Source organism: Megascapheus bottae, chromosome 16 (genome assembly GCF_031878675.1).
Source record: "Megascapheus bottae isolate mThoBot1 chromosome 16, mThoBot2.hap1, whole genome shotgun sequence".
Classification (NCBI taxonomy): Eukaryota; Metazoa; Chordata; class Mammalia; order Rodentia; family Geomyidae; genus Megascapheus; species Megascapheus bottae.
The window spans coordinates 42,436,126-42,450,549 of NC_143524.1; the positions used below are offsets into that span (position 1 = coordinate 42,436,126).

At 40.9% G+C, this 14,424-nt stretch overlaps 2 protein-coding genes across 2 annotated transcripts; one reads left to right on the forward strand and one right to left on the reverse strand.

The window, feature by feature from the left end:
- Nucleotides 1–1,506: 1,506 nt before the first annotated feature.
- Nucleotides 1,507–2,454, forward strand: LOC150053424 (olfactory receptor 52P1-like). The gene has a single exon (XM_090349092.1). The coding sequence runs from the start codon at nt 1,507–1,509 to the stop codon at nt 2,452–2,454; it is 948 nt and encodes a 315-aa protein (XP_090205218.1).
- Nucleotides 2,455–12,739: 10,285 nt separating this feature from the next.
- LOC150053425 (olfactory receptor 51L1-like) lies at nt 12,740–13,826 on the reverse strand. Its single transcript, XM_090349094.1, has one exon. The coding sequence runs from the start codon at nt 13,824–13,826 to the stop codon at nt 12,873–12,875; it is 954 nt and encodes a 317-aa protein (XP_090205220.1). The 3' UTR covers nt 12,740–12,872.
- Between the last annotated feature and the right edge of the window lie 598 nt (nt 13,827–14,424).

Sequence of the window (14,424 nt, forward strand, 5' to 3'; positions counted from 1 at the left end):
TTCTGGGGTTGGTTAAGCTCAAAATAGATAGTGGAAACTCAGGGAAGAAAATAACAGGAAACACAGAGAAAGAGATGATGAGACAGAAAGGAACAGGATGATTTGTTCAATATGAGAGTAACAGACACAGCTGATACCCAATAGAAAACAGACAACCTGAAACAACTTCTTTTTCCACTTCAAGTTCATAGGTGAAAACCTGGCCTTTCTCCTCAAGACAATTTCTGAGATATCCAGGTGCCAGTGGCTGATGTAAGGAATTGCAGGGAATACTATAGCTTTAAGTTATAGGTTCCAAGCGCTGTCTCAGATGGGATTATTTGGTTCTAGTATTTCAGTTAGCAACCAGAACATAGTCATGTTACATTATCAGCTCCTTTGTGACAGGTACATCGTCCTTTTCCCACCTTTCCTATGTCTATTCTGGTTCTTATTTTCATTTCTTCTACTTTTCACCTCCATGTCCTCTCCTCCTCTCCCTTCACTGTGAAAGCACGTGTAGATAAGCAATCAGGAAATCATTTTGTAAGAAGATACAGGAATTGGACTATAAATGCTTAGTTTTATCTTTTGATCAAATTTGGTATCCACATTTGCTTATGGAGAATGTCTACATGTTCTTAATGACTAAAATTTACTTCTCATTCTGTGATTTTTATTAGAAAATATGTTTTGTACAAATGATCTCTCAGTGACATTACAGATCTATAGCAGCTAAATCTGCCTAACACCTACCACTACCAGTTTTTCAGTATCTCACCTGCTTTTGCCACCTGACACAAACACATAACCCAAGTGCTAAACAAGAGACAGAAAACCCTGTATGTATAGCAAGTTACAAAAGACTGAGCCTGTCACCTGTGTTTTTTGATGTTCCTAGTCAAAAATGTAGGATTTGAAAGCTGAGGGAGGTGGCTCACACCTGTAATCCTAGCTACTCAGGAGGCTCAGATCTGAGGATCAAGGGTCAAAGCCAGCCCAGGCACAAAAGGACCTGAGACTCTTCTCTCCAATTAATCTCTAGAAAATGGGTAGTGGGGCTTGGCTCAAGGGTAGGGCAGTAGCCTTGAGCTGAAGAGCTACAGAGACAGCAGCCAGGCCGAGTTCAAGCCCCATGACTCACCAAATGTGTGTGTGTGTGTGTGTGTGTGTGTGTGTGTGTGTGTGTGTGTGTGTGTATGGCAGGGTAGAACCTAATAAGAATCTCTAGCACTGGTTTATCTGTAGATGAACCATGCCCTCTCAGCCCACAGCCTTGACATGTTTTGAATCATGCAGAAGTGACAGGAGCTCCTGTAACTTGAGTTAGCATCGCCCACATTCTCCTTTGCATCCTGTCTCAGTGCCCTACAATCTTCTCCAGCCGGATGTTTTTCATGAAGTCTGACTCGTTGTCATCCAGCTGTCTTGTAAGGGATGCTGGCCAGCTACATCACTTTCCAGGGCTTCCTGGAGCTTAGAGCAGGGGAGTAAGGTCTTCTGTATCGGCTCTGCTTAGGCCCGGCCATGCATCACACCAACCACAGCCATCAGAACCCAACCTCCTTCCTACTCTTAGGAATTCCCGGCCTGGAGGAGGCCCATTTTTGGATTGCATTTCCTTTCTGTTCCATGTATGTCCTAGCAGTGCTGGGCAACGCGGCGGTTCTCCTGGTGGTGCATTCAGAGCCAGCCCTGCACCAACCCATGTACCTGTTCCTGTGTATGCTGTCCGCCATTGACCTCGTGCTCTGCACCTCCACTGTGCCCAAGCTCCTGGCACTGTTTTGGGCAAATGCTGCTGAGATCGCCTTCGGGGCCTGTGCCGCCCAGATGTTCTTTATCCACGGCTTCTCCGCGGTGGAATCAGGCGTCCTGCTGTCCATGGCGTTTGACCGATACTTGGCCATCTGCCGGCCCCTCCATTACGGGTCCCTGCTGCCCCCGGCATCGGTGGGCAAGCTGGGGGCTGCGGCTCTGCTTCGCGGCCTGGGCCTCATGACCCCGCTCACCTGCTTGCTGGCGAGGCTGAGCTATTGTGGCCGAGTGGTGGCCCACTCCTACTGTGAGCACATGGCGGTGGTGAAGCTGGCCTGCGGGGGCACACGGCCCAACAGCGTCTACGGCATCACGGCGGCCACCTTGGTGGTGGGCACCGATTCCGTCTGCATCGCCGTGTCCTATGCACTCATCCTGCGGGCTGTGCTCGGCCTCTCCTCCAAGGAGGCCAGGGCCAAGACGTTCGGCACGTGCGGCTCCCACCTGGGCGTCATCCTCCTCTTCTACATGCCAGGGCTCTTCTCCTTCTACACGCAGCGCTTCGGCCAGCGCGTGCCCAAGCACATCCACATTCTCCTGGCCGACCTCTACCTCGTGGTGCCAGCCATGCTCAACCCCATCATCTACGGGATGAAAACCAAGCAGATCCAAGATGGGGCCCTTAGACTGCTGAGGAGAGGCCCCGCTCCTTCCTGAAGGCTTCAACCCAGCTCTGGAGCCCTTCCTCTCCTCCCTCCAGCCCGGGAGCCAGTCCTTCCAGGCCAGAGGCGCCCAGCCTGGTGGAGAGACGGAAGAACCCCTGTACGGTGTGGGTATGGTCACAAAGCTCGGGAAGCTCTCGTCCAAAGGTACATGGGGTCTGATGGAGCCCTCCCTTATAAAGAAAGGCTATGTGCTGGCAGAACTGGTTAAGCACCTGCAGAAAACTAAAGTTGGATCCTTCTTTGTCACCCTGCACTAGAATTAACTCCAAATGGATCAAAGACCTGGAGGTAAAAGCCGACACTCTGAAAACTTTACAAGAAGGAACAGGAGATACACTAGGCCTCCTTGGCACAGGTCGAAACTTTCTTAATAAGGACCAAGAATCACAACAAATCAGAGAAAGGCTGGATAAGTGGGACTGCATTAAACTGCGGAGCTTTTGTATGGTAAAGGACATAGCTGGTAAATTAATTAGGAAGCCTACAGAGTGGGAGAAAAATCTTCAACAACCAAACAACGGACAAAGGCCTCATATCTAAAATATATCAACAGCTCAACAAAATTGAATCACTCCAAAACTAACCTCCAAAGTAACAACCATCCCATTAAAAAATGGGCCACAGACTTAAAGAGAGTCTTCTCTGAAGAAGAAACAAAAATGGCCTATAGACACATGAAGAAATGCTCAACATCTCTGGTCATAAAAGAAATGCAAATCAAAACAACTCTAAGATTCCACCTCACTCCAGTTAGAATGGCCAGGATCAGGAAAACGAATAATAACAGATGCTGGAGGGGATGTGGCCAGGAGGGATCACTACTACACTGTTGGTGGGAGTGCAAACTCACTCAACCACTATAGAAAGCAGTGTGGCAGTGCCTCAAAAGGCTAAACATAGAGCTCCCCTATGACCCAGCAATTCCACTACTTGGCATTTACCCAACCATCCAGAAACAAGGGCATACTAAATCCACTAGCATAACAATGTTCATTGCAGCACTATTCACCATAGCAAAGATATGGAACCAACCTAGATGTCCCTCAGTTGATGAGTGGATCAACAAGTTGTGGTATTTGTACACAATGGAATTCTATGCTGCTGTCAGAAAGAATGACATCACCCCATTTGTTAGGAAATGGAAAGACTTAGAAAAAATCATATTAAGTGAAGTAAGCCAGACTCAAAGGAACTTAGGCTCAATGGTTTCCCTCATTCGTCATAATCAGTAGAAACCTTGGGCTCTACTAGCAGAGATCTGCAATAGAGCAAAATCTTGATACATAAGGCCATATAGTATGAAGCTAATTGAAAGGACCTCCAGGATATTGAAACAAAAGCCATATAACGAATGATTGTTGTCCTTAATGTACTATGTTATCTCTCATCTCCTTTGCTGTCCCTTGGGTATCTCATATTGTTACAGTATCTCACTTTGTTATCTGATATATTGAATTTATTTGTATTTGGTTATTTGAAATTTGATAGGGAAGGGGGGAAAACTAAGATGGGTGGGGGGTTGAGGGGGAGGGTAATGGGTACCCAGACATGTGAAAGTGTATCAATGTATGTGAATTAATGCACCTTCTATCTGGCAAATATCATGTAACCCTTTTATTAATTACAATAAAAAATATTAAAAATTAAAAAAAGAAAGGCTATGGTCTGACATCACCCCTCCCTTCCAAGAAGGAAGATGGGGCTATCGGTTGATTCGCTGATAGGGAGAAAGAAGCCTCGTCCACAGGTTGTCATCGATGCCAGCTATTAACTCCTTCTTATTACGGATATTCCGTTTGTAATTCATAGTGCATGAATTTACCACCGCTTACCTCTTCTGTGGACCCCTGAACGATGGTCCCCATCATGAATAAAGCTATGACAGGTATTTTTAGCCTAGAAGTACAGTTGCGAGGACTATGTTTAACTTCAGTAAAGCTGCTGAATGATAATTGGACCATTTTTGTCATCTCACCCAGGATGTATAGAATTTCAGTCGTTCTGCCCCTTAGTCATTTTTTGATGTTCTATTTCTGTACATTTTTAACCATTCTAGTCAATATAAGCTATGTGGTCTTTTTATTCTTATATGCTAACTTCATTAGTGTATATTGGTTGTAAAAAGGAGCCTCAGTGTAATGTTTCCATACATATATATATTGTAGTTTGGTCAAATTCACCACATTTATAGTCTTTCTATGACCAGTTTTTTCATCCTCCTCCTTTATGTTAGTGGGTTTTATTATGCTATTTTCAAGTCTTATTTGCACTTTTTCTGATCAATTCTGATGCTGTGCAATCTCTCAGGCATCAGTCTTTCATGCACATGCCTTTTAGGATTTTTTTTATTTTATTTTATTTTATTTCATTGCTAGTCCTGGACTTGAGCTCAGAGCCTGAGCACTGTCCTTGGGTTTTCTCAAGGCTAGAGCTCTACCACTTGAGTTTCAACGCCACTTCTAGCTTTTTTCTATGTATGTGGTACCGAAGAATTGAACCCAGGTCTTTGTGCATGCTTGGCAAGCACTCTACCACTAGGCCAAACTCCCAGCCTAGGAAATTTTTTTAAAGTGCTATGACCATGTTTAAAATTTTGGTTCTGTTATTGACTTGTAGTCACTATTTATATAGTCTGAAATCAAGGGTTTTGTCAAATACACATGAAAAATATTATGTGGCTCTTTTTTTCATGTTCATTAAAATGAATCCATTTAAGTAATGTTTTTTCTTGATTTTATGCAATTTGTTGTCATTTTAGGGCTATGATCTAACATAAAAAATAACTCTGTGTGATGTGAAATAGAATTCAAGGTTCGTTTTGCACATATGGATATCTGGCTGCTTCAAAACCAATAGTTAGAAATGTTTTCTTTGCCTAACTCAATTGCACCAGTTTTATCAAATAATCAAGTCGTTATGTGTGGATGTGTTTCAGAATTTTTTTTCTTTGTCTATCCTTGCCTGTTATACTCTTTCTATATTTTCATTCGATCTAGTAGTTGCACAAGCAGATTTTAAGCTTACATATCTATAGCTATATGTGTGTATATATGTATATATATTGTGTATCCATTATAATGTATGCAAATAGTCACAATATGTGATATTCACAATATTCAATCTACATAATATGCACAATATTCAAATCCATCTCTTTCCTTTTTTCGAGCCATTCTCAACAAGATGCATGGTTCCGTGTAGATACATTTACATTCAGTATTGAACCCTCCTTCATCCTCTCTGTTTGCCACATGTTCTAATATCAATGCAACCATGTCTACCATGCTATCTTTTATTAAGTTGGAGATTTGCTCTGTAACCAAGTTGACCTTGAAATCACCATCTCCTGCCTCCATTTCCTGAGTACTGAGATTAAAGGTGTGACCCACCACACCTAGCTTTCACTGTCTTAATAATGATGACATTATATTAATGAATGTAAAAGTGATACCTGTAAATGCTCCAATAGTACATCATCACAGTGATTCTGACCATTCTAGTCTATTTTTCATTCCCTGCATATTTTAGAATCAATTTGTTTATTTCTATGAAAAGTATTGCTAGATTTTTAAGTGAATGGTATTTGTTTCTCTTTGACTACATTGTTGAACAGAATTAATAAAGTAGATTCCTTGCCTTGCATCTGGCTGATTTTCTTCTTAATCCTTTATTATTGAGATTAAGCTTCAATGGCCACATTATTCCCCCATTTAAAATCTACAATTATTTGGATTTTAGCATATCCACAGATGTATGCCCCACTTCCAGTCATTTTCAGAATATTTTCATTAACTCAAAAATATATCTCACACCCTTTAGTTATCACTCCTTATCTTCTCAACCACCATCCAACAACCTAAGAACAAACAGATGACTTCTTGCCTCTATAGATTTTCGTATCCAAGGCCTTCATGTAAATCGAAACACAATGTGTGCTATTTCGTGACAGGCTTCTTTCACTTAGCACAGTATTGTCTTGGTTCATCCATATCGTAGAATGTATCACCAGGTCCATTCTTTTTTAGAGTTCAGTAATATTCCATTGTTTGGGTAAAACACTTTTTTTCATTATCCATTCATAGTTATGAGTATTAGGATTGCTTTCACCTCTTGACCATATGAATAATGTGACTGTGACATTTGTGAATATATTTTTGTATGTGATACATGTCTTCATTTCTCTTATAAGTAGACTTACACACAGGATACTCTTTGTTTAACCAGTTAAGAAACTACCAGAATGTTTCTAGGGCATTTGCACCATTTTACATTCCTACCAGGTATGAAAGTTCCAATATTTCCTCATCCTAATGCCTGGTATAGTCCCTTTGTAACTATGTTGAGGCATGTTTAATGTCCAAAATAAACCTTCATATGCTTTGAGTGTGGCTATAGATCTGTGGCCTTTTATTCTGAATTTACATGGAAGGCATACAGTCTTTCATTATTAAGGATGATAAGCAGGGATTTTCCTATAGGTAGCCTTTATCTTGTTGAGAAAATACCCTTCTACTTAACATTTTTGAAAGTTTTCATTCCAAATGTGTCCAATTTGCTCAAATTACTTTTCTTCACATATTTACATATTCATCTGACTTCATTCTTTGTGTTGTTGATGTAGTATGTTAACATATTACATTGACTTATATTTTTTTGGCCAGACCTGGGGCTTGAACTCAGGGCCTGGCCACTGTCCCTGAGCTTCTTTTGCTCAAAGCTAGCACTCTAACACTTGAGCCATAGCGCCACTCCTGGCTTCTTCTGTGTATATGATACTGAGGAATCAAACCCAGGGCTTAATACATGCTAGGCAAGTACTCTACCACTAAGCCACATTCCAGCCCCACAATGACTTATTTCTTTTTAATTTTCTTGCTAGTCCTGGGCCTTGAACTCAAGGCCTGGCCACTGTCCTTGGGCTTTCTCAGGGCTAGAGCCACAACATCATTTCTGGCTTTTTGCCATGTATGTGGTACTGAGGAATCTAACCCGGGTCCTTGTTCACGCTAGGCAAGCACTCTACCAGTAGGCTAAATTCCCGGCCCACACTGACTTATTTTTAAAATTTTAACCTGTATTTGTAGAATAAGCCCATGTGGTCCTGCTGTATTGTCATATTCAAATATTACATTTGTTGATGTTTTGATAAGGTTAGTTATATCTATGTGGTTGATATAAATTATTATAGCTCTCTTTGCTGCAATTCTCTTAGTAAATTTTGTATCAGAATTTTGCTTGCCTTGTAAGTAAAATTGAAAAATAATTCCTCATACTCTATTTTCCAAAAATACTCCGAAAATAAACTATTTTTTTTGCTTATTCCTAAAATACTGTATAGATCTCCATAAAAGAAATGGGATACTGAAGGATTTTTTGGTTTCTGCTTTTATGACACTTAGTCAATTATTTTATTTATTTATTCATTCATTCATTTTTTTTTGCTGTCATGGACTTGAACTCAGGGCTTAAGCACTGTCCTTGGGCTTTTTCAAGGCTAGAGTTTTCCCAGTTGAGCCACAGCACCATTTCTGGCTTTTTCTGTGGATGTGGTACAGAAGAATCAAACCCGTGTCTTTGTGCATGCTAGGCAAGCACTCTATCACTAGGCTAAACTCCCAGCCCCAGTTATTTCTTTCTAAAATCTGTAAATTTCAATATTATCAAATGGGTGAGGATGCTATATATATTTTCATTATTTCTTAAAGCTTTTATACTAAAATGTTCTTAATCATGAAGTTTGCCACACTCACAGAACATTCTTTTTTTAATTTGCATGTTTTTCTTTTATTAATCTTGTTCATTTCCAACATATTGTCTTGTGAGTAACACTGTTTTATGGGTTCATGCTTTGTCCCACCATTTCTGTGATTCCCCTTCTCTTCCCCAAATCAGATAAACTTATATATACAACACAAAGGGTACCAAAATCAGAAACAGTGACCACAGAGAATAAACCTTGGGTGGAGGTGGGAAGGGTAGAAAGACAAAAGAAAAAACTCTTACTTTATTTAATATGATTTTTTCCAAGTCTTTCCATTTTCTTATGAGTGGGGCAATGTCATTCTTTCTGATGGAAGCATAGAATTCCATTGTGTATGTATCTTATTTATCCTCTAAGCTTGATTGTAAACAGATCTGTTACTTTTGAACCAGTCTATTGAAGGACTGCAATTATTGCATCTTAGACTGTGTACTCAGAATCAAGTGTCTGGTTGTTGGGTGTGAAGCTGGTTCAATTTTTTTTTAATTTATTTATTTATTGCCACTCCTGGGCTTGAGCTCAGGGCCTGAGCACTGTCCTTGGACTTTCTCAAGGCTCTACCACTTGAGCCTCAGCACCACTTCTGGCTTTTTTCTATGTATGTGGTACTGAGGAATCGAACCCGGGTCTTCGTGCATGCTAGGCAAGCACTCTACCACTAGGCCAAACTCTCGGCCCCTCACAGAACATTCTTAAAATGCTTTCTATACAACTTTTCCCTTCTTTTGCAGGGAAGTATCGAATTCAGGTTTTTACATTGGTAAAACTTTTTTTTGCATTGTTACATTTATTTTTAAAATACAGCCTTTTGTGAGTACATATTAATTGTACAAAAAAGCAAATTTCATTATGGAATTTTCATAATATGTATTTAAATGACTTGGAGCATATTTACCTCTTTCTATTCCCTAATATTACCCCTTCTACTAATATCTCTTCTACATTTACCTATTCAGTTCCTGCAAGTATGTGAGTGTGTGTATGTGTGTGTGCATGTGTGTGTGTGTGTGCGCGCGCACACGTGTGCACACACATGAACTAGCAAAATGCCAGAAGTATAGCTTGGCTTAACTTGTCGAGTGTGAACCTTGATCCAAAAAGCCAAGTGAGAGTGTGAGGTCTTGAGCATGCATGCATTCATTGGAGATAATCGTGTTGCGGTCTTTCTTGCCCCCTGCTGGCTTTGGACAAAAATCGCCAAATCTCAACCTCCATGAGTAGCTAAGATTACAAACTGTCTGGCTCCCTTTCAGTTTTTAATAGATATAAATCTATTCTCACTTTCTGTTTTCGAAATCTTTCCATTTCCTCTACTCTCTAAAATAAAATAGTTGTCAAAGCAATGCACCAGAGAAAAGAGGTATAAAAATGGTTCCTAATACCCCTATATCCTTCCAGTCTCTAGGCCTATCAACACGTTTATTTCTGACAGGTGTATAATCTATTATGTTCTATCATGCTCTTGACAGAGGAGATGTACCCATATTATTACTTCTTTTTGATTGAGGCTATGACCAGATTGTCACTTTCTTGATTTTCTGCTGTTTTTCATCAACTGATTTTTACTGTTACCTTATCTTTCACCTCTTTAATTTGTATTTAGTTTGTTCTTTCCTAGCTCTGTAATGGGAAAACAGATCCCTGGACCAGAAGCAATGCAGAGTGGGAAAGTGGATCTTGAGGAGAACAAGAAGCTTCTTGCAAGACAGCTTGCTTCCTGTGAGGCCATTTTACAATTCTCTTTTGGCATAAGGAAGGGGTCCTCTTTGGGCAGAGGGAAGTTGATGCTTCTGTAAGACCAATTTTTCAGAAAAAGTAGAGGATCCAGTCATTTGAGACTGGCGTACCCAATGTCTCATTTCCAGCTCCTGAAGTCTCATTCTTTTACTACCAGGAAATTTGACACAGATGACCTATTAAATCTTCATATTCAGTCTTTATAATCCTAACACTTTTAAAATAATATTCTGGGTCTAAATTTCAGCAATCTATGTGGAAACTAGCTTCTCCTCTGAAGCTTCCAATGATGATTTCTACATGTTGAATCGTGTTTTAAGTTTGTTTCAGTAGTAGACTATGAAGTCCATTATTTTCTCTTTACAAGGATCCAAAGATCCAAATGCCATCAAAAACAGCCAACTGACTATAACCCTTAAAATTGTCATGTCCTCATGACAATCAAGTACTCTCACCTTTCCGTCCACATTTACCCTGTCTTAATGTAGCAATTTAGCTATAAACTGATATCTCAGCATGCAAGATGCCTTCAGAGGGCTCTGTCAAGCTTCTGTACTCTCCTTTTCTTCTACTGGTTAAAGTCTATGCCTATAATAAATTAATTCTCTTGTATTTCGAGGTAAGAGATAAGTATCAGATGGCATATTTCATTCCTCAGAAGCAACAGGGAAATATCAGAGTTAGAGTTGAAAGGCATTATTAGCAATTGAATATATGAGAGAGAGAGAGAGAGAGAGAGAGAGAGAGAGAGAGAGAGAGAGAGAGAGAGAGAGAGAATTCTCATGTTGAAGTCCTAACCCCCAATGCAACTTTATGGGAGACATTACTAAAATAGTCGGGGAGTAAATGAAGTTAAACAGTAAAGACCTCATGATGAAATAACTGTCCTTAAAGAAGAAACCCCAAAGTATGATATGATGTGGTATATCCCCCCACTCACTTGCTCTCTGTGAATGTGTGTGTGTGTGTGTGTGTGTGTGTGTGTGTGTGTGTGTGTGTGTGTGTGTGTGTCCGTCCATCTGTTCATTCTTCCTTCTATGAGGACACAGTGGACAAAGTCCTCACCAGATCCCAACTATTTGAGTGCCCTTACACTTTGGACTTCTGTCCTCTAGAGCCGTGAGAAAATGAATGTCAGTTGTTCAAGTCACTGAGTCTATGGTAGTCTACGACAACAGCTGAGCTGACTAATATGGTTGGCACAATGCCTACATGAGGCATGAGGTACAGTGATGTTAGGAGACCTGGGAAACAATATAAGACACAGGAAACAGAGACTGCAGCAAGCCCTGGAACCCTGGGCAGACATGGTAGCAGCAAGAGGAGCCACTGCAACCCCAAGAGTAGTACAAGTGACTCCTGGGGTTCTCTGACTGAAGATGAAAGGAAAGGGTGACCCTGCTCTATGATCAAGATGCATTGTACATATTACATGTCAGACTGAAATTCCTTTGTTCAGCTACTTGAAGATAAAACAAAAGGTAATCAAAAAGAACATGGATCTTATCGGTCAGAATCTTAATTTCAAATAACGGACCACAAGAAAAAAACAGTCAGGAAACATTTGATTCATTCAACTGTGCTTTAAGTTTATATATATCAAAAGTATCTAGAACAGAGTTAAAAGAAAAAGACGTTGGTTGATGATGTTATAATCTATGAAGAAATTAGTATACTGTAACAAATACTTTACAAATGCCTATACTTAAAAATGTAAAAATGTCAAAAGGGAATATAAACATGGATTTTCATGAAAATTCCTCTAGAAACTTGTTCAAAAAGACATTTCAGAAAGAATGCATAAAGTGGGATTAAAGCAAGCCCACAGGAATTTTCTTCCACTATAGAGACAAGAGACAAACCAGCCTCCTGTCCTCTGCTATAATTAGATGTCATTTTTGTAAATACTTATAAACAGTAGGTTGGAATTCAAATTAAATCTAATTATATTGTGAAATTGTGTCCAAAGATTAGATACTGGGGGATTAGATGACTTTTAAACTTATGTTTGAAGCCAAGAGAGGTCTCTTAGGGGTCCCCTAGAAGTTTGATGAAAATAATTCAATTAGGGATGTGACCTATGTGTGAGGAGGTTGCTCCCAGAGCAGTATGCAAAGTGACGGACTTAGATTGGGACTCTGGGGACATCTCATATTAACAGTTATATTGCTATTACATTTTCTTGTACTTTCTGATATCCTACATATTTTTGGTCTTATTTAATTTTCACAACTTTGTGAGATGTAGGCATTTACAACAAAGTAAAATTAGTTCTTTCCACTCCAAAGCTACTGTATGCAAATTGTATGATATTAGCAATGATATTCATTGCAACAAATGTTCCTGTCTATTGAACTCAAGGAAAAAAATAATCACTTATGAGACCATTTGTCAGGAATTCAGCCCTTCACTTAAATTCATACAACACAGAAAAGGCTTACAATATTCTAAGCCATGTTAAGAACTTCTTGTAATGGATCAGGGGAAAAAAAAAAGAGGCATTGAGTAGCAAGACCAAAAAATGGATGGGTTTTCTGCTCTTTAGTGTCTATTATGTATATTATGTAACTAAACCTTCACAACATCTCTGTTTTTCCAGTTCTCTTAAGGAAATGGTGATTCTGGAGAGTTGAAACGTGGGTCAGAATGAGTTTTTAAACTCAGGCCTTCTTCGTGGGTGGGTTGTACTCAGCATAGCAAAAAGATTAGGAATGGACGCTTTCCATTAGTGTACACATTATTTTAATGGCGACTACAACCTAAGAGCTACTGTACATTGCATCCTAATCATCTTTATCTGAGTAAAAACAAAACAACACACGAATGGCAAAGCTTTTTAGAGACTCTCAGAACTTCCCAGCGTCCGGCTCCACTGTAGTTAGTTACTTGGTGGGGTAGGGGAAGGAAGGCCTCTAAGAAACATCAACCCTCTTCTGCTGGAAGCGCTTGAGGAGGCCCTGGCGGATCTGCTTGGACTTGACGCAGTACACAACCGGGTTCATGAAGGGAGGGACCAGGAAGTGCAGGTTGGCCATGAGCACGGCCAGGGCAGGGTAGCTGTGTTTCTCCACTCGATGCAACACCGATAGCCCCAGTTTGGGCAAATAAAAAATGAGAACGATGCAGAGGTGTGAGACACACGTGTTGAGAGCCTTGAGCTGCTCACCAGGCGAGGCAATGCCCAGCACAGTCCGTAGAATCAGAGCATAGGAGAGCAGGATGAGGGAGGAGTCGAGGCCCAGTGAGAGGAGGATGGAGACCAGGCCAACCAGGCTGTTGGTCCGGGTGTCTGAGCAGGCCAGTCCCACCAGGTCGCAATGCAGGCAGTAGCAGTGAGAGAGCGCACTGACCCGGGGGAAGAGCAGGCGCCGGAGGAGGATGGGTCCGGGGAGATTGAGTAGGATGGCTCTTACCAGAATGGCAGCTCCCACTTTGGCCACTGCCGAGTGGGGAAGGATGGTGGCATAGTGCAGAGGGTCCCGGATGGCGATAAAGCGATCAAAGGCCATGGCCAGCAGCACGCCCGATTCCACATAGGTGAAGGCATGGATGAAAAACATCTGTGCTGCACAGAGATCAAAAGGTAATTCTCGAGCACCCAGCCAGAAGAGTCTCACCATGGTGGGGAAGGTGGAAGCGCACAGGCCCAGATCAGAGGCTGCCAACATGGCCAGCAACTGGTACATGGGATCCTGCAAGGCTGGCTCTGTGCGTATCAGGAAGAGGATGATACTATTACCCAGGATGGAAACCACACAGATGAGGTTGATGGGAATGGAAACCCAATGCTGAGAGGCTTCCAAGCCTGGAAAGCCGGTGAGGAGGAAGGTAGAGTGGGCAGAAGTGCTGGTGTTGCAGGAGAGCATGGTGGTTCCCGGAGAAGGCGGCCCACCCTAGAAGCGAGAGGCATGGTTCATTCGGTCACCATTTATGAAATCCCTCTTAACTATGGGCTGAACAGAATAACTGCCTTGTAACCTAGGACCCTAGGACCCTACCCACCATTTAGCTCCTGGCTATAGTTTTACTTCCTGGCTGGTTTGATTTCCTTTTTCTTTGGCTAGGTTTCCTGAATTGATCTGTGCTTATTGATTTAGGCTATTTCTCTCTTTTTAATTATTGTAAAGGTGATGTGAAGAGGGATTACGGTTACATAGGGGAAACATATACATGTATACAGACATATTTATACGTAGATGATATGGTATTCTGTAACATATGTATAAATACATAAAATGGGCTTCTATTCTGTAATGTATTTTTCAAATCATCAGTCTGTACATGACCCCTCCTTTCAGATTCCAAGGAAATTAATCTTTGTGAATCACCCTAATTCCTCTGGATATTAAAATAGATGAACTTCCCTACTTTCTTCAATCTTTCTGAATTCAGATTCGTCTGATAAATTTCCATGGAACTTATTCTCAGACTATTTATGAAAAGACACACATGAACATGGAAGTT